Raw genomic sequence first — 27,176 nt, 5'->3', positions numbered from 1 at the left:
CCAGTAACTCATTATTTTTAAACGTTATACTCCATTCATAGTTATGATTGGTACTGTTACTCTTGTTTGACTGTCTGCATCATAAAAGAAATGAGGAGTAACGTGAATAATCCATGCACATACGAGTCAGCAAATATCTGTTGAGTCCTGGCTACATGGAAGGTACCGTGTTGTGAAGAATACCAAGACCTATTAAATATATTCTCTGCCCTCAAGAAGCAAAACAAAGTTAAGGAGAGGGATGGAAAAGACATGGACACACAGGTCAGTGGAAAACAATCAGAGAGCAGTGGCATTTCCTTGGAATGATGGAGAGCAAAGCAGAGGGCAGGGCTCTGGTCCAGCACCAGTTCTAGCCCTCCTACGGGCTCTTTATTATGTCAGCCTGAAATAAATCTGCTAAATGAAAAGATGTTACTAAGGTGGCCTCTACCTTGACTTTCTGTGGCTCTGAGATGGAATGCGAGAAGGGGTGGCTGATCCACGCCACCAGAGGTTGCCACCTATGCATGCCTTTGCGACCCAGACATGGTAAGATTACACTTAGTTGTCTCTTTCGGTGGTGTGGTCCAAGGAGGGCAGGTTGACGCAAGCCAGGAGGCATGGCCTGGTATGGCGGGGCTGTGTCTCCAGTCTCCCAGCCCATGGCTTAGATGTGGAGTGAGAGCAGATTCGAAGCTTCTGGAAACATCTGGCGGCAGAAATAGCAGAGCGCTTCTGGCCTTACAACTTGAGAAGTACCGTGTCAGTGTAAAGAACTCGGCCAGGATGAGCGGAGGAGCCACGAGCATGACTGGACATTTGAAAGATAAGACCTGAGACGAGAGGTTAGAGAAACGGGGCTTATGTAACATGGAGCTCCTCGGCGGTGATGTTGGCAGACTTCTTCTAGAACAGGGCTCTCAGTACCTCAGTACAGAGAGCAGTGACTGACCCTGTTTGTCCATATCGGGTGAGGACTGACTCCAGCTGAGCCAAGAAAATTTTAGATTTGATCCATGAAAAAGTCTTCCCTATGCGGCAGCTGTGAAACACAGAATATATCATGCAGAGAAGTTGATAGAATTTTCTTTTTTCCTCGTCTTAAAAAAAAAGAAAAAACAATGGAATACAGTAGGAACTGTTTAATAATTATGGTGCTGGAGGACAGGCTTAACTTCATATTATAGAATATGTTGTATCCGGCTCCTGCTGTAAGTGTTTGGTTTGAGTGGGACGTGATCGGCCCAGAGAATATCAGGTTTCATAGAACAGTGAATGATACTTTTTACAATAATGGGTCTGGAGAGGATGACCATATCATTTTTCTTTGAATCTGTAACAGTTTGGAGAGTGAAATGGGGTGCTATTAATAATAGCGTTGGGTGTACAGTTCTGTGTTTAAAGAAGTCAAAAATAGCCCCGGTCCTTCTTGAATGTAGGGTATCTGGCTGAAGAGGCAGCACAGAAACATCCACCAGGTTGAATAATGGTGTGTGCTCGTGAAGGGACCAGCCTCCCTGCCCCTTTTCTTCCCGTTTCCTTCCTGATATCATATGCATAGTAGTATATATTTGCTTATTTCCTTATTGACCCTTTTCCTTTCTAGAATGTAAAGTCCACAGCAGAAGGGATTTTTCTCTTTTCTGTTCACTGCTGTATTTCTAGTGCCTGCAGTAGTACCTGGCACACAGTAGGTGTTCAGTCGATATTTGTGGAGTGAAAGAATGAATGAGGTAAAAGCAAGCAGAGAACCCCCGGGCTGCGTTTAGGACTTTTATGGGCCCTTTGGGGATGGGCTGGATTTGACTCTACCGAGAGGTGGCGGGAACGAGATAATAGCACAGATAAAGACAAGGAGGAACCAACTAGGTACATGCTGTTGGTGTAGAAATCAAACCAGTGAGCTCTCAGTTTTACTTCTTCAGCTCCCAAATGATGTCCCCTTGCCCACCCACCCCCATATCCTTACTCACGTGGCCTGGGCAAGACCCAAGGAGGAGGTGTCGGCAGAAGGCTGGCCACCACACACATTGCTCTTGGTACTGGCGTTCAAACGGCTGAGTGAAAATAGCCCTCCTCAGGAACGTGTGGGCAGCCGTGAACGCCCCACTATTGCAGGGATTAGCTTCCAGTTTATGGGTCGTCTAGGCCTCTTAGCCCCTCTTTTCCTGCACTCCCATTCCAGCGGGTTCACCAGCTGTTTTTAACTCCTTTGGAGGTTGGATGACATAAGAAATCAGTATGTTAATCTCTGCGACTTCAGGAATCATCGCTGAGTTAGAGAGGCCCCGGGAGCAAGGGGAATGGGTGTTACCTCTGCGCAAATGCAGTCCAGTCTGAAGCAAAGAAGGGACGTAGGCAGTACCCATGTGGCTTGCTGGGAAGGCACAGGTGGCCCTCTGTCTGTCCCCGTGCCTTGAAATTCCACCTTTCAGTTCCCTCCTGTGGGCTCAGAGGCTCTTTTTTTTTTTGGTCATCGTTAAAATGCCTCTGCTCTTTGGAAGAGTCACATCCTAAGGCTACTTGCAGCTAACACGTGAAGGGGTCTAGTTGGGTTTAAGGCTCCATGGGAATGTAAGTGTGATGAAACGTGGAAGGCCTCTGGTGGATGAGAAGGGAGAGGAGACCGGGAGCCTGGGGAGGAGGTGGGTCCAAGTTCGTGTCCTTCACAGTTTTCCTCCAGGGACAGTCCTGAGATGGGGGAGGGTGTCCCCTCCATGGTAACAGAGCTAACAGTCCCAGGAGGCTCAGTCAGAAAGGATCCATGGCAACTCGTGGATGAGGGTGTGTTTCAGGCCTGCTTTCAGCATGGCATCCTTATGGAAACAAACACCAGTCTTTTGGGGGATCTGGGGGTGGAGATGTGTGTGTGTGTGTGTGTGTATAGTTTTCATAGTTTCAAAGTTTGAAATATTTCACAAATATTTCAAGCATACAGAAAATAATGCAACAGACACCCACCAGTGTATCTACCATTTTGCTTTAACGGATGTCTCAGAGTATCAGTGTCCTAATTTTTTTAAACAACATCTTATTTTAGAATAGTTTGAGATTTACAGGAAAATTACAGACAGTACAGTTATATATTCCCACACCCAGTCTTCTCTCTTACGAACACCTCACATTAGCGTAGTATACTTGTCACAATTATGAACCAAACTGATAAGTAATTAAAGTTCATCCTTTATTCAGATTTCCTTAGTTTTTACCTAATGTCCTTTTTTCTGTTCCAGAATCCCGTCTAAGGTACCACATTCCATTTGGCCATTATGTCATTTCCTAGAGCCATTATGTCACTCTGGCTGTATGTAAATGTAAGGCTGTATAATTATTGTGTGGGTGAGTCCTCCATCTTCATGCCCCTCTCTTCCTAATAACAGAGGTCTTTTTTAGAAGCCACAATTTCCTGTTTACTTCTGCTCCAGAAACTCCTCACAGATTAACTGTTTTACAACCCCAAAGTATTCAGTTTTCTGACACCCAGATTTGTCAGTGCTGGCTAGAATCCAGAGGACTGATAACTAGCTACGGAGAGAATAGCCCTGCCCAGGTCACTGTCACGATTCCATTTGTGCCGCTGTTCAATGGCTCCTGTGATTGGAGGGCAGTGGGAAGGGTTGACAAGAATTCCTCCTTCCTGTTTCTGGGAACCAGTAACCAGTACACTCGTGGGAAAACCTGGTGCACTGGGCATTTTCCTTATTCCTTACCTTTGTCTCTTAAGAAAGAAATCTCTTAACTGAGAGCAGTTGGAGAAAGCGTGCATTTTTTTCCTAAGAAATTCTAGTACAGCGTCTATTTGGGTGGCTATTAGAAGCTTGGATTTTAAACCACTGTATTTTTACAGCTGTCGAATCTAGTGCTTGAGTTGATTTAACAAGCAGCCACGGGTTTGTTTTCTGTCCTAAGTCTGCCACTGGTGCTCTGGGAAAACTTGATCTTGGGCCTATTTCTAGGAAAGTGTTCTGTAATTTTTACTTACACGTTGATGCCGTCTATTGTTCTTGCTGGCCACACCTTAATTCTGCATGGGCATGATTCAGATACTTAAGCTGTGAAAATTAAAGGTTCCTGATGGAGTTGGGAGTCCAGAGGGGTGGTGTCCTTGGCCCTGGTCTGTGGCCAGCAGTCCCTTCCTGTGACATTCCCCACAGTATTACAGCCCTTGGCCACACAGTCAGAGATGCCTGCAGCTGTCACGTGTTCCTATGTGCCGCCTAATCTAAGATTACTAGGCAGCTTCAGTCGTTTTTAGTGCAGTGGTTCTGGAAGCATTTGCATCACCTGGGAACTTGTTAGAATTGCATCTTCTCAGGGGTGGGGCCCAACAGGCTTGAGCTGTAACAGGCCCTCCACCTGATTCGAATGCCCATCCAGTTCGAAAAGCACTGTCAGTGCTGACGCCCCTCCTATCTCTACCCCCACTTCTCCAGTCATTGAACAGCATTTTTTATTCATTCAATTAATATTCAGTGAGCAGGCACTGTGCTGGGTGCCAGGGCAGGGCTGGGTGCCAGGCGTGGGGGAATCAAGGGTGAGCCAGCCACAGTGCGTGTCCTCGGGGAGCTGGAATCAGCTCTGGATGCATATCAGAATCACCTGAAGAGCTTTTCAAAATCCAGGTGACTTCACTTAGTGGACCTTTCATCCCAGATCAATTAAATTGCAATCGCCCAGGTGTAAACTAGTTTATAAAGCCCCCCAGTGAGAAACACTGGCCTGATGGGAGAGAAGCCGGTCGGGCAGCTCCAGAGCAATGTGGTGTGAAGTTGGGGGTGAGTGGAGGGTGCAGTGGGAGCAGACGGGAGGGTTACTTTACCCGGGCTGCGGTGGGGATAGTGAAGGAGGGGACATATCTGCAAAGTTTTTCTCAAAGTTTTATTTAAAAGAAGGTAACAACATGGTTTAAATATGGATCCATGTGTGATTTCAGGACAAGTAGTAGAGGAGGATCTCAGGAGAGTCGCTTTCTCCTGCAGTGCATGTAATTCATGCTCCCTGTGTGCCGCTTAACTCTCGACTGGCAGCGGCAAAGGGCAGTAAGGGCCACACCCAGAGTGGACAGCCTGCCCTTTCATCTGTATGCCTTCAATGGAAACGCCTGTGCAGGCTTTGTCTTCTGGGCAGCTTAGACACCTAGAGCTCCCAGCCCGCTCCTAGCTGTTGCTAGATAGGCAGCTCAGGAGTGTAACCCACACCCTTCACGGGTCTTCAGCGGCCATCCCATCAACAACAAAATTTCTTCCCAAGGATTTTGATCGATCTTTCCATGCTTTCAGAGGTTTTTTTTTTTTTTTTTAAGAAGTAAAGATGTTTATATAATAATTCCTTATTCATGAGTCTCTCCACTTTTGATTCAGAAGGTCAGGTGGGGAGATTTAATATGAAATATTAACTGTCTTTGCCAGTTGCTGTCCCCTGTTACCATGCTGTAAGCCCGAAATAGAAGCAACCTGTTTTCAATGACAGATTAAAATTTAGTGCGATGTGGACTGTCCAGAATGAAGACTTTTTGACACAGTGAATGAAATACATACCAGTGCATTTCTGGTTGTGATTTAGCTGACCAAGTAGTTCAGTTATAATTATATTATTCTTACTCCTGGAGATCATTACTCTGAATGAAAACTGCTTCCGTGTCCAGACTATTAAGATGTGGATGGTGAACATTATTTAAAACAAAATTTTTTTCTTTTCTTTCTGGACTGTTAAGCAGCTTTTTGAGCACGTGGAGGCTAGAATATGGTTGTTAGCATTTAAAATTAAATGAAAACTTGGAAATATTTTTTGGTGTAAAAAATAGACTCGACTGTAAATTATTGTATGCTGCTTTCTGGTCCCTTAAGCCCCTTATAGTGCAATGGGGGGGACACGTCTAGTAAATATACAGTCGACGTAAATCTGAGGATATGACTATTATAAAAGGGAATTGAAGAGCAGGGTTGTGGGGCACAGGCTGGTGAGGGTTTGTGTATCATTTATATGAGGGACATATCAATGCTCTAGGGGATTGAAATACCTTTTAATAGTAAGTGTAGGTTTGATCTGATCTCTGGATTACTGTGTTGTTTTCCATTGGCAAATATTTCTCTGGGCCCTGATTACCGAGGTGTTAGAAGAACTTAAAACGTCCTCTCACCCTCGGGTTTAAAAGGCCAAGTGTTTATAAGGGACAAAGATGGTGTAAACATCTGGCAAACCGAATAGTGTTCTCATTAGGACACCTCCCTCCCTGCCTTTCATGTAAGAAAACAGAGGTTGATGTTTGTTGTGTTGAGAAACCCTTGAGTGAATCAGCATTTTCAAGAGACTCAGTATGAAATGAATGCTGTCTCCACCTTATCACCTCCACCTTTTCATGCAATACAGTGATGAAATAATTCTGTTGAGCAATGCATTTTAGGACCCAAAAGTTTAAAACAAGACTTCACTAGGAGTCATTGGAGTAAATCTGAAATGTAAACTTTCAAGAGACTGTAATTGAATAGATTTAACCTATATTTATGGAACGGAGAAATCTCTAGGTGATTGTCTTTTTTTCTCTTCTCTAAGGACCCTTCTTAAAGTCTGCAGGTCTCTCCTCTGTTGACTTGATTGATGAATATTTTTGCCCACTGAAATTGGCCATTAATTATTTCCTTGAGTTGCAGCAATAATTATATCTTTCAAGTAAAATGTAATTAGCATAATAAGCAGACAACACTCTCCCAGGTGATGCAGGATCGTTGGGGAGCTAGTTAGTCACCACCAGAGGTAGCCGGGTTACCACGCGGTGGTAAGCAGCAGTTGTCTGGAGCTAACTCCCAGCACTTACATTTAGAAGAAATAGACTAGGTCACCCCAGAGTGGGAATTTTGGTAAGTAGCTCTATAGCCACCATCGTTAGCAAATACTACCTCCTGGCATATACTTGTGATGTCATTTTGATAATGAAGAATCCTCTTACGTTTCACTCATTTACTGATCCTCTCAGTAATCACAGTTACGTGCCAGCCTCCGCGCTAAGTGCGGGGGACAAAGAGAAACCGGGCGCTGGCTTTGGAGAAGCTGAGTCTGCTGGGACATAAACACTTTAAAGCGTAATTCATCCTTTTAATAGAGGTGTGTACCAGGGTGAATTCTACGAAGTAGGTTCCTGGAGTGCTTTGGAGGGGAGGTACCCTTTGTAGTGGACTTTGGAGCATGAATCTGAGCATGGCTACGGGAAGTGGGGAGGAGGTGTTCCAAGTTGGGGAAACAGCCTGTGTTACAAAGGCTTATCAGCAGAATACCTCTCTCCCTCTCTCTCCCTCTCTCTCTCTCTCTCTCCCCCTCTCTCTCCCTCTCTCTCTCTCTCTCTCTCTCTCTCTCTCTCTCTCTCTCTCTCTCTCTCTCTTCACCCTCTGATTTCCTACTGGTGCGTCCCATTGGCTAAACCTGGCCAGAGAGTCTGGGTAAACTAGCTCGAGGCACAGGACAGGGCAGGGAAGGGCAGGCAGTAGACCTGAAGAGGCAGACGGGATCATCAGAACAAAAGCTGTGGCATGTGAACGAGGTGTGTGCAGAGGGTGAGATGAAGTTAGGAGTTGCATGAAGAGAACTAAGGAAGATGAGTTTGGAGCCAAATTGTAAAGGATCTTCTGTATTTTACTGAAGTCTTTTATCATATAAACAGTAGTCATGTGTGGGGTGGGCTTATTAATGCATGATATTATTGATTTGTAATTTAGCAAGATTCACATTTTTTTAAAATCACCATTTTGGGACTCATTAATGGGTCATAAAATCAATTAAATGGGCTAGCCCAACATTTAAAAAAATGAAATAATATGTGCATTGCATACAGTGAAGTTGAGTAATGTTCTGTGAACCCTCTGTGTGGGAAGTGTACTGGTTACAATTTAAAATATGTATCATACCGTGGAAATGTTGGGAACACACCGAGCTAGGTCCTAGAGTGTGGAGGTGGATTGAAGGGGGAAGAGAACGACAGGCAGCCTGGCTATGTCTAGTCAGCAAAGAACATATCTATTTAAAAAGTATATGTTATCTCTGCATTCCTTTTTAAAGCTATTCCTTTTTTAATATCTTCGTGGTATTGAATCCTTGTCTAGAGTATTAAGCCTCATCTCCAGTAAGCTGAGAAAATCCATCAGCCTCTCTGTCTTCTATTTTCTGAAACTCAGCTGATAGTAATGTTTACCAAATCCCCAAAGTCTCCTGAACCTCTGAGGAATCCGATGTCTTGTGCTTACTTTGATAATGCCTGTTTTACTCAGGCATTATGGGGAGTTTTGCATTTGGTTTGAATGTGTGATAAAATCACTTCAGTGTGTTTTGGTTTATAAATCGAAAGGCTTTCCTTTTAGCTATAAAGCAAGTTAATCGATCACACTGTTTTTAGTTAGTCAGAATGGCTTAATAAAGTCAGCTGAAAACTAGCCAGAAAGTTTTCTGTCTCCACTGGCAAGACACATGACTCTTTGGAAGAGGAATTGGAGAGCTTTCTGATGAAGGTCCTTACTCTTGCAGGAGAAAAGTAACACCAGTGCATATGCATGTGCTCTCTAAGCTTCAGGATGAAGGAAGATGAAGCCTAAGCTCTCTATACACGTAACTCAGGTCACTATTTCAGTGTATAGTTTAATCTTTCTCTTCCCCACACAGTATTTGTTCAGGAGACTAACAAGTAGCGAATGTGGCTGCATTGGGCTGCTCCTGTTGGAGGGATAATAACTCCAAGGCTACCTTAGGTTGGCAGCCGGAGGTGGGGCTCAGTTCAAAGGTGATTCTCATCTCAGGCTTGTGGGGTGGTGTGCACTATCATTATAGTCATTTCATAGGTAAGGAAACTAACTTGCTTAAAGCTATAAGTTGGAACTAGTTAGAACGAGGACTACAATCCATATCTTCTGGATCCAGATCTGGTGTTCTTTTAGATCACTCACCCAGAGGAGAAATTGACTAGGAGATGCAGATAAATAACTGTTTAAGCCTGTGTCCCAGGTTCTGGTTTTCATCAGAATTTGTCCATGTTTTTTGTCCCAGTGCTTCCAAAGCATTCCGGTGCTTTATCCATGAAGCAGTGTTTTAGTGAGAAAAAAAATCAAGAACAGGCCAGTTGGCCATTTAGTTTGAGAGCATTGCTATTGAATAGTGTGGTAGAACTAGGTGGTGGTCAGGGTCAAATAGCTGCACTTGGAAGTCATACCTGGATCTGAGGTCTTATGTCCGAGCTGTGTGATCTGGACCTTTTCTGAGCCTTACATTTTCCTTTGAGAAAGCGATGGGGGAGGTACCTCCCCTGCAGGGTTTTCATGAGGATTGCACATAGAAAGCAGCCTATTCTGCATGGACTCACTGTAGGCACTTAGTAATGGTAATTCTATTTTTGTTGTCAGTTAGCATTGCTACTTAAGAACAGTTGATTGTTCACAAATGTGGTCTGACTACGTAAACAGTAACTGCTTTCAGACCTGACTACCTACAGTAATAATAACAGGTATGATTTATTAAGTATTTCATGTATCAGCCACTACGCTCTGTATGGCTTGTCTCTTTTAATCCTCATAATAACCTCGTAATGTGTAGGAACTGTGAATCACTGTCTTTTATATCAGAAAACTGAGACTTAGGCTGAGAAACTTGCTCAAGTCACAGAGTTAAGTAGCAGACTGTGCCCATGAATATTATATTGCCTGTCTAAAGAAATTAAAGCCTTGGAGAGAAAAAAAACCCAGAAAGTCTAGAGTTGCTTCCCAGAAGTTCTCCCGTAGAAGCCAAGAATGCCAGGAGCCATCTGCCAGGTGCCAGGGCCTTCCCAGACGCCCAAATTCACACCATCAGCAAGAGTGATCTGAGGACAGCCCAGCATGTGACCCTCCTCATTAGCAAGTAGAATGAGTGCACAACCCATGCAGAACGGGGAGGAGTAAATCCCCGAAAACCGCATAACCTCTGTGGCCCATGAGCCTGCACACCCTGTTCCTGCATGCTCTCTGGGCACGGAGATGCCATGAGGCATCCCAGAGTCCGCCAGGCAGAGCTTTGCATATCAGCCCTCCACCCCAGCGAACTGTAACTGATTTGTGCCCTTGTGTTTGATGGCTCTTAGGCAGAGCAGTCAGGTCACTCCACTTCCAGATGTTCAGGTATTTCTTTTTTCTTTTTAAAGCAATGATTCTGCCTCCCTGGGAGGCGAGAAGTAATGAGGGTGATTCTTTTTGCCAAATCCTTAACTGGCTTCCAAAATGCAAAATGAATATGCTTGGTTATGACCTGGATTTCTAAGTGAGGTGAATAATAACAGCAAGGAAAACCACACTGGTTGGGGCCAATCTGAATGACAGAAAGTTCTGAACCGTGGAAGACTTCGAGGGATGCAGTCTTACCATTTTAGGGACATACTGTGAAGAAAATCGGTGACCAAAAGGAAAAGGTTGGCGGGGGTGGGGGGGCATGTCCCAGTAAGAGGTCTTTGTCAGAGCACCCTTACTGAGTGGATGAAAATTTCACACAATTCAAGGGTCGCTGGTATTTGGTTGTTTGTGATTTGCTTTTAAAGATACATGAAGACACTAATAGTCTACATAATCATTAAGCTTAGCACTTTCTCTATAGAAAGCAAAAAGCTGGGGCGGGGGGGATGGGGGTGGTGAAGACCTGAGCCTCAAGTGAAGTCTGAATTCAGAGGTTTTACTAGATGTTGGATTTATTTATAAAGCTTTTAAATTACTTTCAACAAATCATTTCCGGTTTTACAATTGTCTTTTTAGCTTGGGGAAAAATGCAAACTGGTTTAATGACTTTCCGAACCAGATCTTCATCCCTCTTCTGGTTGCACGTTAGAATCTTTGGAGATGGGTCTTAGGCCTCAGATTTTTTTTTTACAGCTACCCAGGTGATACTAGTGAGCAGTTCTGGTTGAGAAGCGCTGGTCTCTAGGTATTTGGCGGCATAGAAATTACTGAAACCAAATGAGACAAACTTGCTTATAGGACCCATTGGCCTCACGTCTTCGAACTCAGAACACGGGTTTCTTCTCTGCTTGGAAAGACCTGTTCCAAGTGGCTTACCTCTGTGTCTGTTCCTGCCATTTCTTTAAGTCCTTCCAAGTACTTAAATCACAAAACATATGCAAGCAGGGAGTGATATCTACACTTTGGCAGAAAATCAGATATTTTTTACACCAGATCATTTTTATTACAGATCACTGTAAGTCAGATCCTCCAGAGTCTGGACTACTTGAGAACTGGGACCTTTGGAGGATGGGGGAGGGGCCTTCAGTGCCTAGCACACAGTACTTGACATATATTTGGCCTCCTGTATGTTAATTATTTTAATCTTGATTTTGTGTTGTCCTAATTGGGGCTTGCTTCTTTATCCACTTTTTCTTCTCTAGAATCCAAGCTTGCCCTAAATTTGTATTTTGGTCAAGGGATAGCAAAGGAAATTTCTTTAGGTGAAGATGGGAGAGATGTCACACTGCATGGAGGTTCCAGGTGAAAGCAATCCATGGTGTCAGAGCTGCCCTTTAAAGAAGAAAAAAAAAAATTTGGCAGGTGGGGGTGGAATGGGTTACAGGGAAAAAAAAGAGGAACAAATGGGGACAGATCTGCATTAATAAGTATTCAGACTGAGTCCCACTCTTATGTCAGTGTTGTAGGTGGTGTTATTACATGTAGTACTGGGTGATGGAAGTTGTGCACACTCTCATTTTTCACTTTAATTGCTTGCCTGAAAAGATCCTGACAGCTTCAAAGGTTACTGCTGGTTGCATTGTTCATAACTCAGAAGTAATATGCATGTGCAATTTGCTTCATTATTGCCTGTTAATAACCAATTCTAGAGAAAGTCCTAAAGCCACCAAAGGAGCCATAATCTGACATGATGGTTTCCTCCTCCTCTTTCTCCCATTCTTTAATTATCCCAGGTTAAGAGTGATCCACAGATGGTGTGGTGATGCGGGTGTGATTTTACTCTTATTTTCTTTCCATGAGCTGGCATATTAAATTGTTAAAGAGGATTTTTTAAGAATCTAAAAAAACAAAGCAAGACATCAGATTAGAACTTTGAGTCCAGTGAAATAAGCCAGCATTCCAGTTGTTTCATGTTTCTGTTAAGATCTGGTTTGGTTTCATGTAACTGAAAAACCCTACATAGCATGTGCCTTAAGTGGAAGAGTTTCTTTCTTTCACTTTCAAGAAGTCTGGAGGTGGTCAGTCTTAGAGTGGTGTGGGTCTTCATGGGATCAGGGATTCAGGCTCCTATTGTGTTGCTCAGCCATGTATGACTTCTGTAGATTATATCATATCCAAAGTAGATGCAGGAGGGAAAAATAACCACAAGCAAAGGCACATGACTTTAAAGAGGCTTCCCAGAAGCCTTACATCCTATTGGCCAGGCCTTCGTCACAGGGCTACACCTGGCTCAAGGAACGCTGGGAAATGTAGTCTTTATACCAGACAGCCATATTCCTAAGCATTATGGAGGAAGAAGGGGAAAATGACTACCCAATGGTAGCCAGCAATCTCACTACATTATGTGAATGATGAGTTCTTGGATCATCTATGCATCATTATGCCACTGACTATAAAATGGAGATAATCCACAACAGTACAGAGTTTGATTTCAAAACATTCTACGGGCTAAAGAACCGACTAGTAGCTACACCTAACACATTGCTTATTTAATCCTCATTTCAGCACTCACTCAAAAGTACTATCCTTATCAAAATTTTACAGATGAAAAAAAAAACTAAGACTTAAAGAAGTTATACAGCTAGTATGGAACAGAGGCAGTTTGACTGGTGTGGAGTTGCATTATAATCCTTAGCATCACCAAGAAGTGGGAGCAGGGATTCCAATGGGAGGGTGATTACAGTAGTGAGCCTTAGAGTCTTGGGTACCAAATCAGTTAAAACACTGAACTCGGGGTCCGTTTTGACTCAGTTCTCTTTTTTTTTTTTTTTTAAATTAATTAATTTATTTATTTTGGCTGTGCTGGGTCTTCGTTTCTGTGCGAGGGCTTTCTCTAGTTGCGGCGAGCGGGGGCCACTCTTCATCGCGGTGCGCGGGCCTCTCACTATCGCGGCCTCTCTTGTTGCGGAGCACAGGCTCCAGATGCGCAGGCTCAGTAGTTGTGGCTCACAGGCCCATCCCCTCCGCGGCATGTGGGATCTTCCCGGACCGGGGCACGAACCCGCGTCCCCTGCATCGGCAGGCGGACTCTCAACCACTGCGCCACCAGGGAAGCCCTCAGTTCTCTTTTTGTCCCAATCTTTTATATTCACTCCCTTGTGAAATTTGCCAGTTACTTGGTTTCAAGTGCAGTACAACCTCTGGCTTTTCTTTATCCCTGCTGGGATTTTATTAGGCCTACTAGATCCTCAGTCAGTACTTCCTAATGAATTGGCTGAGTTATATGATAACCAAGTTTTGACTCAGAGTGGTTAGGTTTTTGCTGTATCGTCGTTTTGTTTTGAGGGATATGGTCTGGTTCCAGTGCCTGCTGGAATGTGGCATTATGGTGGGAATCTACAGCGCTGCAGTCCCTATCTGTGTCCTGAGTCCTTTATCTCTTCTTCCTTTGAGTCTTCTTGGTTCTGCAAAACGTCTTACCACACATCAGAAGCAGACCTCCTTTTCTTGCCTGTCAAACCCTTTTCACTTTCTAGTTTCTTCCTTACTTTTGGTAATGAGGCCCTCAGATCTGTAACACAAGCAAAAAAGTTCCCAACCAGCCATTTGATTTAGACCACGGAAAATAACAGAGATTATCATCTAGAAGCAAGAGCTCCGTCCTCATAATATTCATAGAGCTCTAACACAGGGTTTCTCGACATCTGCATCATTGGCATCTTTGGCCAAGTAATTCTTTTGTGGGAGCTGGGGGGTGCTGTCCTGTGTGTGCACTGTAGGATGTGTAGCAGCATCCCTGGCCTCTACCCACTAGATGCCAGTAGCATCCTCACCCCAGTTGTCTCTAGATATTGGCAAACATCCTGATGGCCTGGGGGTGGGGGGCAAAATCACCCACCGTTCAGAGCAACTGTTTTAAAGTATCTCTATAAATATTTTATAACTAATGAATATGGGCTCTGTGGCCCACGTTTCCATGGTACCCACAGACTTCTCACCTGTGCTTTCTGCTTCAAACTTCATGCCATTTTCAGATCCCTAACCTCACCTATGAACCACTGCCTATGCCTAAGTCCCTTCCTTCAAAACCCAACTCAGTTCCTATTTGTCAGTAAATCCTTCCCAGATTAGCCCTTTCTGCTCCTCTCTCTTGCTATTCTGAATTTTGCATCATTTTCTATCCTTCTGCACATCTGTGCTTACTGGTATATATTTTTCTTATAAGTGTCTCTCTGTACTGGCAGTCACTTACACTTGGGTCTATTTTCCTCTCGTGTCCGTCTGACTCTCCTAGTTGAATAGTCTGAGCTGAATGCTTATCTTTATGTCTTTTGTGTTACGCATGCCCAGGGCATTCATTTATTTGTTCAGCATATGTTCACTGATTATTTACGAAGCACTGGACTTAGGGTTTGTGGCTTCTAAACTCTGGTCCCTTAAGGAGCTTCCATTTTGGTGGGGTGTTAAGACAGACTGGCAAACGTGTAGTATAACGCATGATAGAGGTAGTGCATAGGCCAGCGCCTTGGAAGATGGGTAGAATTTCCTTGGGCAAACAGTTTTAGGCAGAAGGAGTTGAAGGTCTCTTTTCATGAACAGCCATTGCCCTTCCATCCTTGCAGAGAGGACTTCGAGAGCCTCATTTTCCCTGCCTTCTCTTCTGTCACTTTTACCTTCACCCACCAGCAGCTCTCTTTTCTTCCAGATATGTGCTTTTAGGCTCTTCCCATGGGCAGCGGTGACATAGAAGCTCCTTTACGGTCTTTTGTATCACATGCTACTTGGATCCATCATCCGGTTCATTTCTGGGGAAAGCAGACACGTCCATTTGTGTGTACATGCACACATGCCTGTAAGATCAAATGGGACTAAGTTTTGGCCTTATTCCTGTTTGGAAGAATTTTATTGTTGTGTAACCCCAGCACCCCAGTCTTTAGGGTCACTATATACAGATGTACAGGTTGTGCACTGCAGAAGCATACCTGGCAGCCACGATGGACTCTGACAGTCTCTCTTGTCCCAGGTAACAAGGTAGAGAATTGGGCTGAAGAGTGCGGACTGAGAGTGTCATACATATAAGGCTACACACCTTATACTTGGGGGAAAATAGCTACCACTCTCAAGCAGTCATCAATGACCCTAGGAGTTTGATGGGTTAGTGAAGAGTTAGAAAGCATCCTGGTCAGAACTGTCTATTTCTAATAACTTTAACCGTCTGGTCATGCCGGAAACTGAAAAGGCTGCAGTATGCTGTGTTTGTTTATAAATCAGCCTCCTAGAGCATTGTCCAAACGGTTCTTGGTTGAATAACGTTTATTCATTCACTTGTGGAGGAAAACTCAGGCTGCAAATGGGAACATAAATGCTTTTCTAATAGATGGCGTTATTGTACTGCACAATGTCCCCGACTTTTAGATATTTAACTCATAAAGTTTACAGCACCACTTAACTGCATCTGGATTTCACATTGAATTTGGAAAGGCAAAAATCTCACTGTAATTTGCACTGACTGCCCTGTAATGGAAATTATGGCTTGGGAAAAGTTTCAAATGACGTGTCTATAAACGAAGGAAAAGTTGATCCATTCAAAGGCCAGTTATGTGCAATTGTAGGATTTTCTTATTTTGATTTTTGAAAGGACCATTGCCGGCAAGAAATATTTATTTCAGCAGCTGAAGTAAACTAACTGTGAATTAAAAGTTGTCAGTTCATCAAAACTCAGTCCTAAAAGTGGAGTGAAAGTTGCAACAGAACTTTGCTGGGCTTTTAAGAAAGCTATAAAGATTGTATGGAGGCCAGTGTTGCAACTGGTTGGTAGCAATGAGTTGACTTAAGAGGATGAGCATTAAATGGTCAAAATGCTGGCCTAATGGGACTCAGGACGCAGGGCTTCTGGTCCTAGCCCTGCTGTTAACTGGGTTTGTGTAAATAGGCATGTCACTTAACTTTCCAAGCCTCAATTTGTCTGCTCCTTTGCTCCTGTCTCCCACCATTTATTTGTTTTGGTGTATCTTCCATTCACGTTCAAGACTTTCCCTCAAATGTCTAATGATCACTCCTTGACTGTTCTTGGCACCTATTTAAGACACTGAGGCAATAAAAACCTGATGGGAGGCTCTGGATAGAGGCATGGATGGAGCTCGTTGACCATAGACTTATCTGCAGGGAAATCACTTAATCAGGGAATTGCCAGATGTCGGCATCTGGTGATCTCGTCTCTGTGCCCACTTAGCTTAATCAGAGAGGAGTCCTTCCGCTTGCCTGCCTGTGTTCTTGGGACCAGTGAAGTAGGTATATTTCCACTTTAATGCCCTTGTTTTCAGCCATGTGTTCTCCCCACTCCCCCTCTTATCTTCGCTGTGCTTGGTTTCCTGGTTCAGTGTCTCTAGATAATCAACCTTTTAAACAATGCTCCTGTTTTCAGCCCTGAACCTTCCCCTCCTTGCCTTTTGCAACACCTCCAAGTCCAGGGCCTCTCGGGGCTAGAAGCATGCATCTCCCCCGCTGCAGGCACTTTAGACTATAGCTTCCTCTGCTCTGTGAGTCACTTGTCACTCCTGTATGAGTTTTCCATCTTCCAAAACACTGGTCCAAACCACTTGTCTGCTGATGTCTCCCCTTTTCTTCCTATCCCTGGAGAGGTTTTAATTCCTTTATTTCTTCCTTTAGTGGGGCCTTGGATGGTGAAGGAAAAAAACGCCTTTGATCAATCTGCCATGTTTGACCCCAGATCTTCCATTTTCTCATCATAAAATTAGTGTATCCATTTAATAATGATGATGCCTCTCCTACATGCCTGCCCCTGAGCTGAGTGCTGGAGAGAGGAAAGAAACTGAGATGGTTCATCTCGGAGAAATGTGGGAAGGGGAAAGGATGTGCCCAGCGTCTGTCTCTATGGTGACACAAGTGCGGGGACAGTGCTGGGGATGAGGTGATGCAGAGAAAGGAGGAGGGATGCACGCGCTCAGCCAGGGATGTTGTGGAAGGCTCTGCTGAATAAACTAAAACTCTGTGATTTTGCGAGTTCAGCTGTTGGGGGGAAGACTGAGAACAGACTGTGCCCATTAATTATTACCAAGTGAGTCCACAGAAGAGTGGTGTTTCCATCCCAGACCTTCAGTATCCCTCATCTGGCTGGGTGGGCCTTTTCCTCTCCAGGATCTTCTGGGGCTGCCTTCCCACTCACGTCATCTCAGGCCTCCCACTGTTGCCCTCCACACGGAGCAAAGAGCCCAGCATTTGGAGGATATAGAATTTGAAGAAGGCCTTCTTGGGCAGGGGCGGCGTGATATCCTGTCCCCCGCTCACTGCTGCCTCCCAGCCTGCAAATAGCTCATTGCTGATAGAGGCCTCGTTAGTCTTGTTGAGAGGTAGTGTGGCTGGTTTCTGACATTCTTAAACTGGAAATAAATACAGGCATATAAATCCCAGCAATGTAGACTAGCTGAAGCACAGCCAAAGCCCATGAGCTCCTCAGTTAGCTTCTGTTAACCCAGCAAACAACCTTGATAGAGTTTTCCCGGAAGCTTGAGGATAGCGCTACAAAAGACTCAACATAGGTCCCAAATCCAGGCACTTGGTGGACATTGGTTCCCAACACCAGAGACAGCAGAGCTGATGAACACAGGCCTCCCTGATTGAACAAGGTGTGCTGTTTGCCCTCCTTTCATCATGTTTAACTCTAGTTCCTATCCAGAAGGGTCTGAAGACTGTCCTTTCCTTATTTCTGCCGTTTGCCTGGCTTTTCTCTTAACTACTTGAGAAGTCACGGGAGCTAGTGCTGCGACATTGAGCCTTTTGCCATTTAATTGACTCTATAAAACCACAGGGCAGTAGGACCAGATGAGCTACAGCAAGCTTCCACTTTGTGTCTCGTCCTTACTGTAGAGCTGTGTGTTCAAGCTATTACCCTGAACTAGGAATGGTAGGAGAAGCACATTGCTGTCTACTGTGGAGGGTGCTATGTTTTAGAAACTTTGAAGTTGATAGGTTTTTATAGCTTGGGTATCTTAAAATACATTTTCATATTCGAATTCCTTTATCTTCAGTCAGCGTGAAATCTGTGAGTGTGCAAGGGGTGATATGAGACAGAAAACGGTGAACTCTTAGTGGGGTTTTTTGGCTGTGCCCTGCCCTGCTGAGAAATTTTGGGTTCATCTTCCTGTCCCTTCTTTGTGATATAAGAGTGGTAGAGCGTTGCTGTATGGGGCTGTAGGTAGCCGCAGTATGGGATGCTTTACTTTCTTGCCAGTTGCCAGTTTAAGGAACATCGTGTGGCCATGAAAAATTCAAGCGTTCGTATCCTACAGACCATTGACTGAGATGCATTTTGTCTCTGGGCAACGGTAGCCAACGTTCCAGGTTCACCTTTTGATCAGTGCCATAAACAAGCCAGAGAAATATCTGGGAGATTGTGCACTATGGCCACTGCACTTCATATCACATTTCTTATTGTAGCGACTTGTGCAAAAACTGTCTCGGTGGTGTGGCACGTGGCTTAAAGAAGTTCTTGTTGTAGTCAGTAATTTCCAATGGACAGTGTTACTCTCTCCAGTTCATTCTGCTAATGACGTTCTGTCTTCAGGAGGAGGACGTCATCGTCCTGCTGTGAACACCCGAGGCCCTTGTCACTCCAGTCCTCTCCTGTAGAGAGTTTTTAGCATCAGACAGTTACTTTTTGGTCAGGGAGGGAAAAATAATGAAGGCGGCTATTATACTTTTACTGAATGCAAAGTGCTCCACAGGGCAATTAAATCCATAAAATGGTGAGCCACGATCATTGCACGCCAGTCTGCCAGGAAGAGAGTGACGGTGATGTCTATTCGCGACCAGCCCCTGATGCTTTTCCTCTGGTAGCACTTGTGCAGGCTTCTCCTGATTTGTGGGCACCAAGTACCTAATTTCGTTTTAAGAACACGAAGCTTTCATGGATGCTCTAAAGGTTGCCCAAGGAAACATTTAATCTGAAAGAGATGTCTCAGGCCTGGTGGACATGTGTCTGGAAGTTCTACTTTCTTGTCGGTTACTGGGGTCTGCATGCTAGAAAAAACAGGAGAATCCTGCCTGAGGTGCTTCCAGATGGTTTTGCTGTTGTTGTTATGGAAAGGCATTTGGAAGCTTCTGGAAGTCCATTTCACCACTCATAATTTGAGGGTATGTGAGCATAAATCTAGCCTAGGTTATGGAAGATGGTGGAACAAAGAAAACAGTGTTTCTGTAAGCCAGGGATCTGTCAATACAAACAGCCTCAGGTGCATATGTAATCATCATAGGAGGCAGAGGAAATGCTGAGTTACTGATCTGTTCTCACTTGCGCTGCCGAAACCTCGAGACCCAATGTGATGGAGCCATTCAGAGAACCTTTGTCTCTTGTTTCAGAATTTGGCTTTCATGGCTTGCGATGGCAATGACCCAGGAAGCAGGATTTCTGAATAGTGTGTCCCTGAAATTCTTGGCATAGGAAGAATAATAAAGTGAACATGAGATTCTTAACTATAACAACAATAAAAAAATTGCCACTACTGTCCAGTTTTAGTCTGGGAGTGGAAAGCATTGTAAATTGATTTTGATGCTGTCATTTTTGCCACCTGTGCTCTGTGCCACTGTGTCTGCACCCCCTACCCCCATCACCTGTTAACGCACTTTGGAGTTAGCATGTGTATCTTACATCCACCATGGGCAGTAAACACTTCCTGTACCAAGGTGCTTGAAACAATATCTGTCATTACATCAAAGAAGGTGTTATTGCCAAGTGCAGCTGGAAGAGTTCTAATAATGAGATGGTTTTAAACGAGGTTGTAATGAAATCTGTGTGAAATGTCTGAACCTTTTTCTAAGAAAACAAACGTGTTCACGTTTCTTTATAGTCTTACTATAGAAACATTGTTTTTGCATATACTTAGCCCAATCATTTCTCTACATGAGAAGTTGGAATATATTTCTAGTTGTTAAAAGTGCATTTTTGGGGCTGTGTGGGAGAAGCGCTGTTAGGGAAGTTTGCTCTGGTGTTGAATTCTCTCTCTTCAAGGGGGGAAAAAAAACCCTTTGATGAATGTGGTTGTTTGTGGATTCTGAACCAGCATGAGAATTTCTGATTGAGAGTCTAGAAAAGTTATAATAAACACACAGTTAAGAATGAGAAGAGTTGCCCTCTAGAATGTGAATCCAAACCCAGAAAAGTATGCAGTGAATAAGAACAATACTCAGTAGATTTTCAGATTGATGGAGCTTTCCAATGGCAACTAATTTGTTCCAGCATTGAAGTGAGCATAATTAACAGAGCCTTTCTTTCTTAGGCCGATTAACCACCAGAAACCGTGCCAACATTGTAACTGTAAGCAGTGAAAACCAATATTTATGAGGGGGATTGTGCAAGAGTTTGTGTGACAGATGGACATTTTACTACTGTTGATGTTTGGAATTCTCTTGAAGAGTAATGCAGTGTCTTGTTCTTTATGAATGAATGAACAAATGATTGTGCTTTGCCGACTGAGCTTTGTTTAAAAAGCGGTCTACTAAAGTAATCTTTTTCTCCATTTAGCCTCTGTTACTTTAGGTTAGGTAGCCACGTATATTCTGATGTGAAAGCTGAAAAATCATAATTGTGTCTTTATTTCAGATACGGATCCACGTGTTTTAGAAAAACAAGAATTACAGCAGCCAACCTATGTTGCCCTCAGTTACATTAATAGGTAAGCCATTTTCAGAATTTATAGCAACCTCATGTCTGCCACATGTTTATTTTTTAAATGTATCTTTTTAATGGGGTAGGAAAAATGTTTTCAGTCTTCAGGTATTTACAGATTATTTAAAATCAACTCCTATATGGAATTTTCTTGTTTCTCTGATGGGGAGAGGCAGGTTGTAGTTCTCTGTTCATATGGCCGAAACATGACTGATTTATAAGCTCATTCTGGAAGTAGTTTGCGTGCACAGTTAGAATATATACTCATTTTTTTTTTTCCGTACGCGGGCTTCTCACTGTTGTGGCCTCTCCCATTGCGGAGCACAGGCTCCGGACGTGCAGGCTCAGCGGCCATGGCTCACGGGCCCAGCCGCTCCGCGGCATGTGGGATCCTCCCGGACCAGGGCACGAACACGTGTCCCCCGCATCGGCAGGCGGACTCTCAACCACTGTGCTACCAGGGAAGCCCCAGAATATATGCTCTTTTGACTTCATAGGGCAGTTTGGAGATTAATGGATTTATGTTCGAGTGAAACTTTTAAACCCTGGGGTGAAGAGGTGCTTTATGAATTCAGAACATCGTTGGAATATCAGAATATATCAGGATATAACAAACGGAAATAATGTAATGTGAAAGTTAACTTAGTAGCAGTTCACCTTTTAGTAAAAACATTCTCAACTGACCCATCTGTGTTGAGTCACACGAGTTTTTCCTGAAACTGAACGTGTGAGCACGACCTTAGAGAACAGTTTAGAGATTAATATATCGGGTCTAAAAGAGGACTTGTTGTTTCATCCAACTTAAATAATTAAGGAGACAGGGCTTTTTGAAGAGAACCTGAAATCAACTGATGTTAGGAAAACACCCGCCCCCCGCCCCCAAGAGGAAAAGCGAAACTAGTTTTTAATGGGAATGAAAAATTCTCGGCTGGTAATTCAGTGCTTGAATTTCTATTGACTGTCCCCTTTTCATATAAGGCAAAGAGTGTTTCTGGTTTCTTGGTACCAGAGCTGAGGTTCAGAATCTGAGGTGGAAAGCTGGGAATGAATTATCTATACTGTTTCATGTTAATGCCTTTTCAGAAATTTTACTTAAATCTTGTCTAGAGAAAGCTTTGAATTGGAGTCACGGTGCTCAGCTTCAAGTTCTTTTATGAAGCATGTTTTTTAAAGGATTCATTAATATAAACATCTATTTGCATATCTTCTTTGGGTTTCCTACTTATCAGCCTTTCCTGGAAGCGAGATGAAATAGCTACAGTTTTTCATTAACCATAATTTTGGAGCTGTTTTAAGTAGAACACCTTCAAAATCACATCAAATACAAATAAAGATGTTTGTGCTTATCTGGATTTCTCACAAAACCTGTGTTGTTTCCCGAGTTTAGCACAGGTTTTGAAAAGTCTTTAAGTATACATTAGAATTATGTGAAAGAGATATATGTGAATTAGCCTAGTAACATTGAGGAATAGGATAAATAGTCGTATAGGTCAATTACGGTATTGAATAGGACTTTTTAATAGTGTGGCTATTGTATTTTTGGTAAAATATGTTACCTATGTATATACAAACACGTGTATTACTAAGCCTTATTCTAATGAGAGTCTGTGAGATTTTCACGTTCATTCTTCCTGTGTGTATTATCAGCCATGTTGGCAACAGGGATCTACTAATTACACAGATATTACACTTACTAAAGAAATATTCTGCCAGGTGTGATTTGGGACTCTAGTGAAGTTGAAGTATAGGGACAAGGGCCACAGACAAAAACCCACCAGAGAACTTGAATCAAGTCTGATAGTTTAGTATAAACTGTGCAGTAGGATGTGCTTCAACCCTAGAGAGTCAGGGTGTAATCAGTGGGTGTGGACTTTCTGAAATGAGTCTTCTGGAAGAAAATGAGCATTTAAAAAAATAACCTTTTATTATTATAGCCATCTATTGTAGAAAATTAGAAAATATAATAAAAAAATTGTTTTTTATTAAAACATCACATTCCCACCACCCAGGTATCACTACTGGTAATACCTTAACACACATTTTTCAGATCACTTTAAAAAAATACTATATAATAGCAACTGTATTTCAATAATTAGTTAATAAATACATACATACATATATACATACGTACACAACACAGTATAATTTTTAACCCAAAGCTGTACATACTCTTTTGCAGCCTGCTCAGTTGTGTCACTACTTTTTCAGTACATTTGCATCTAATCTAATACCCTTATCATATGCAGGTTTCCCCAGGTGATCTAAACAAGTCCATTATTGCTGTTTGTCTAACCCAGTGTCCAATCCAGAACATCATATTGCACCTGGATGTTTTGCCCCCCAAGTTTCTTTTAATCTGGCACAGTGACTTGTTGAAGAGATGGGCCAGCGTCCCACAGAATACGTCCGCCTTCTGGGTTTCCTTTAGGTTTTCTCCAAGAGGCCATTTGGCAGGTTCCTCTGTATCCTTTATTTGCTATAAGCTGCAAGCTAGATCTGGAGAAGATGTGTCTTGGACTGGACATGTCATTGTAGTTAGAGGTCTGAGGCAATAAAGAATTCGCCATATCAGGTCCTAGCTGGTAGAGAAACAGACGTATGTAGGGGATTGAGACGTTTGTTTGTGATCTTTAAGTCAAGAGAAGGACTGTGTATAGAAGGTTGCCCAGGTTACTAACAACCCTTCTCACTCGGGATCCCTCTGTGGACAGTGCCACATACATAACAGGACTGAACACATGGTAGACACTGTAGATATTGGTGTGTAGGTGATAAATAAACACCTGGTAGATGGAAAAGAGAGCTGAGCAGTGGAGAGCTGCAAGGAGGAAGCCAAGTCTGGCCATAGGGAAAAAAAATGCTTAAAGGAGCCTTAAGGGGACTGGATACACTAAAACTCCTAGAGGAAAACATAGGCAGAACACTCTTTGACATAAATCGCAGCAATATTTTTTTGGACCCGTCTCCTAGAGTAATAGAAATAAAAACAAAAATAAACAAATGGGACCCAATTAAACTTAAAAGCTTTTGCACAGCAAAGGAAACCACGAACAAAATGAAAACACAACCTGTGGAATGGGAGAAAATATTTGCAAACGATGCGACCAAGAAGGGATTAATTTCCAAAATATACAAACATTTCATACAGCCTAATATCAAAAAACCAAACAACACAATCAAAACATGGGCAGAAGATCTAAATAAACATTTCTCCAGAGAAGACATACAGATGGCTAACAGGCAAATGAAAAGACGCTCAGTATCGCTAATTATTAGAGAAATGCAAATCAAAACTACAATGAGGTATCACCTCACACCGGTCACAGTGGCCATCATCGAAAAGTCTATAAATAATAAATGCTGGAGAGGGTGTGGAGAAAAGGAAACCCTCCTACCCTGTTGGTGGGAATGTAAATTGATGCACCCACTATGTACAACAGTATGGAGGTTCCCTAAAAACTAAAAATAGGGTTATCACATGATCCAGCAATCCCACTCCTGGGCATATATCTGGAGAAAACTCTAATTCAAAAAGATACATGCACCCCAATGCTCAGAGCAGCACTCTTTATAATGGCCAAGACATGGAAGCAACCTAAATGTCCCTCAATTACTACTCAGAATATTAGCCGTGAAAAATAAAATAATGCCAGCAACATGGATGAACCTAGAGATTATCATATTAAGTGAAATAAGTCAGAGAAAGACATATCATATAATATCGCTTATATGTAGCTTCTTTAGAAAATGATACAAGTGAACTTATTTATAAAACAGAAATAGACTCACAGACATAGAAAACAAACTTATGGTTACCAAAGGGGAAAGAGGGGGAAGGGATAAATTAGGAGTTTGGGATTAACGTATACACACTATTATATATAAAATATAATAAATAAACAACAAGGTCCTACTGTATAGCATAGGGGACTATATTCAATATCTTGTAATAACCTATAATGGAAAAGAATCTGAAAAAGAACATATGTATAACTGAATCACTTTGCTGAACACCTGAAACTAACACAACTTTGTGAATCAACTATACTTCAATTAAAAAAGAAGAGAAAAAGAATTGGGATAAAAAGGAGTCTTAAGGGGCTTTGATCCAGAAGGGAAACATATTGAAATTCACATGAAGCCAGTAAATGTGCAAGAAGAGAGTAATAAAGGTTAGGTAATGAGAAAGAAAGTCAGCTTGATGGCAGTATCCTGAATACTGCAGAAAAGAGTACTATTCAAAATAAAAAGTTGAACAAATAAGTTTTTTTTTCCCCCCTTAAACCTCAGGGGGAAATAAAATCTTAGCTTTGCTGAGCAACGAAGACAGGAAAAGAATTAATATTTTTCTGCTCATATATCTGTTTATGCAACTCTCATTTTCTTTTGGGCACCTCAAAATTGAGTTGAAACTTTCTTTGGCAATAACACTGACTGAAATTGCAGAGTTAGGGTTCTTAAAATGGAGCTAGCTTTTTGGATTAAAAAAAAAAAGAACTGAATGGAAATCGGAGAGCCTTTGTTTATATCTATTTTAAATTGCTTTACTCTCTCTTTTTTTTGGGGGGGGGTACACGGGCCTCTCACCGCTGTGGCCCCTCCTGCTGCGGAGCAACAGGCTCCGGACGTGCAGGCCCAGCGGCCATGGCTCACGGGCTCAGCCGCTCCGTGGCCGGGGCACGACCCCGCGTCCCCTGCATCGGCAGGCGGACTCTCAACCACTGCACCACCAGGGAAGCCCTGCATTACTCTCTTGAGCATAATGTGTTGAACAACCTTTAAATCCTTTAAAAGCGCATCTGTTACAACACCTGAGCAAATTTTAAAATAAAAATAGTTTAATGAGAAAGAGGGAGATTGAATGAATTAGTGAGGGTTGAAGGAGTAGTTCCAGGGGAAAAAAAGATAGATATGGATTTTAAGGATGGGAAGTTCTGTTGATTTTGTGACGTTAGAAACAATGACAAGTTCATGTAATAGGAAATTTAATTGCTTAGTTTGTATAATATTTATACACCTGGCAAAAAGGTATAAAGGGCAAGAAGAAAAGCTAGATTTTGGATAGAGGAGACAACATAGAAGAAATAATACTAGAGAGAGCAAACATAACTCTTCTCATGTCTTGAGCTCTATGCTAAGCATTTTTCACATTACTTATTTCATCTCATCTTCACAGTGACCACATGAAAGCAGTACTGTGATGATCTTCATTTTACAGGTTCAGAAGTTGAGACTCAGAGACGTTAAGTAACTTGCCCTAGGTCCCCGGCTGGTAGGAAGTGGAGTATTGGGTTCAGACCTGCACAGTTAGGCTCCAGAACCTGTGTTTCTAATCGCTCTACAGGCTGCCTTGTTGGGATATCAGAGAGTAAAGTACTAGCTTAGAAAAGTAAGAGGAGAATGTGGAAAACTAATGATGAAGAAATCGGGTAGGACAGCTGGGCAGACGGGATGCAGAAGGACATAAAGATGAGAGTAATTACCGTGCTGTAGATAATTGGAGGGTAACAACCTAATGAAATTAAACAGTAGGAGACAGCAGAAGCTAAAAAAATGCTATGAGAAAGGTGACCAGGAGCCCCTAAGTGATGTATTGCTGCAAGGAAACTGGCTTGAGCGTGCAGGGCACAACCTAGCATAGCAGGCTTCAGCTAGAGTGGGGAAGTATGCCTTAGCATCTTAGATTGGGAGGAAAGAAAGGGCAGAGCCCTGTGAAGGCACAGGTACTGTCCACCACCACCTCTCACCAGTAGGCTGCGCTGCGGGGTGAAGTCAGGCATCTCCTTAGAAAGGTTGACGAGAAGCGCTGGGCTGCATCTGGGTGTTTCCTTCAAGTTATTGTTATATAGTCCAGGTAGCTGCCTCGAGGTGACAAGATAGCTTATTAATAACTTGTGACTCCCCAGAAATGGGTAATTGGGATAACTTAAAGACGTGATAATAGACATGACTATAGCTGTTAATTACACTATTTTCTCTACAAAATATGTTTGTATTAAAATAATTGAATTTTCCAAATTAACTTTTAATTTTTTAAATGTGTATATAATTTTGGTGTAAACTATAAAGGAATATCATGACTAGGCACAAATGGGTACCTTCTTGCATTCAATTCTTGTCATTTACTACCTAATAAACATGTAATATTCTCATTCCTAAACTACAGCTCTACTAGAATTCTCTGTAAGACTCCCTGCACTACTTGGCATAATAGTAGTTAGGTATGACCTCCTCTAAAAATGAATTTTTGTTTAGCTTAGTGTTTGCTATTAAACAGCAAATTCTAGTCCCTAGAATAGTAATTCCAATGGATGTTTGCCAGCTCTCCCTCTCTCCCTCTCTCTCTCCCTCTCTCCCTCTCTCCCTCTCTCCCTCTCTCCCTCTCTCCCTCT

At 42.8% G+C, this 27,176-nt stretch overlaps 1 protein-coding gene across 1 annotated transcript in view; it reads left to right on the top strand.

Moving 5' to 3' along the window:
- The first annotated feature begins 19,774 nt into the window (after positions 1 to 19,774).
- Positions 19,775 to 27,176, top strand: part of JAZF1 (JAZF zinc finger 1) — a 155,311-nt gene continuing 147,909 nt past the window's right edge. Inside the window, exons 1-2 of the mRNA XM_007466123.1 lie at positions 19,775 to 19,802; positions 20,719 to 20,791. Of these exons, the coding sequence (XP_007466185.1) occupies positions 19,775 to 19,802; positions 20,719 to 20,791 (101 nt within the window). The remainder of the gene's footprint in view (positions 19,803 to 20,718; positions 20,792 to 27,176) is intronic.

This window comes from Lipotes vexillifer, unplaced genomic scaffold, assembly GCF_000442215.2.
Source record: "Lipotes vexillifer unplaced genomic scaffold, Lipotes_vexillifer_v1.1 scaffold150, whole genome shotgun sequence".
Taxonomy (NCBI): Eukaryota; Metazoa; Chordata; class Mammalia; order Artiodactyla; family Lipotidae; genus Lipotes; species Lipotes vexillifer.
Note: the sequence above shows the minus strand (reverse complement) of the source record. Positions and strands in the feature narration are given on the sequence as shown.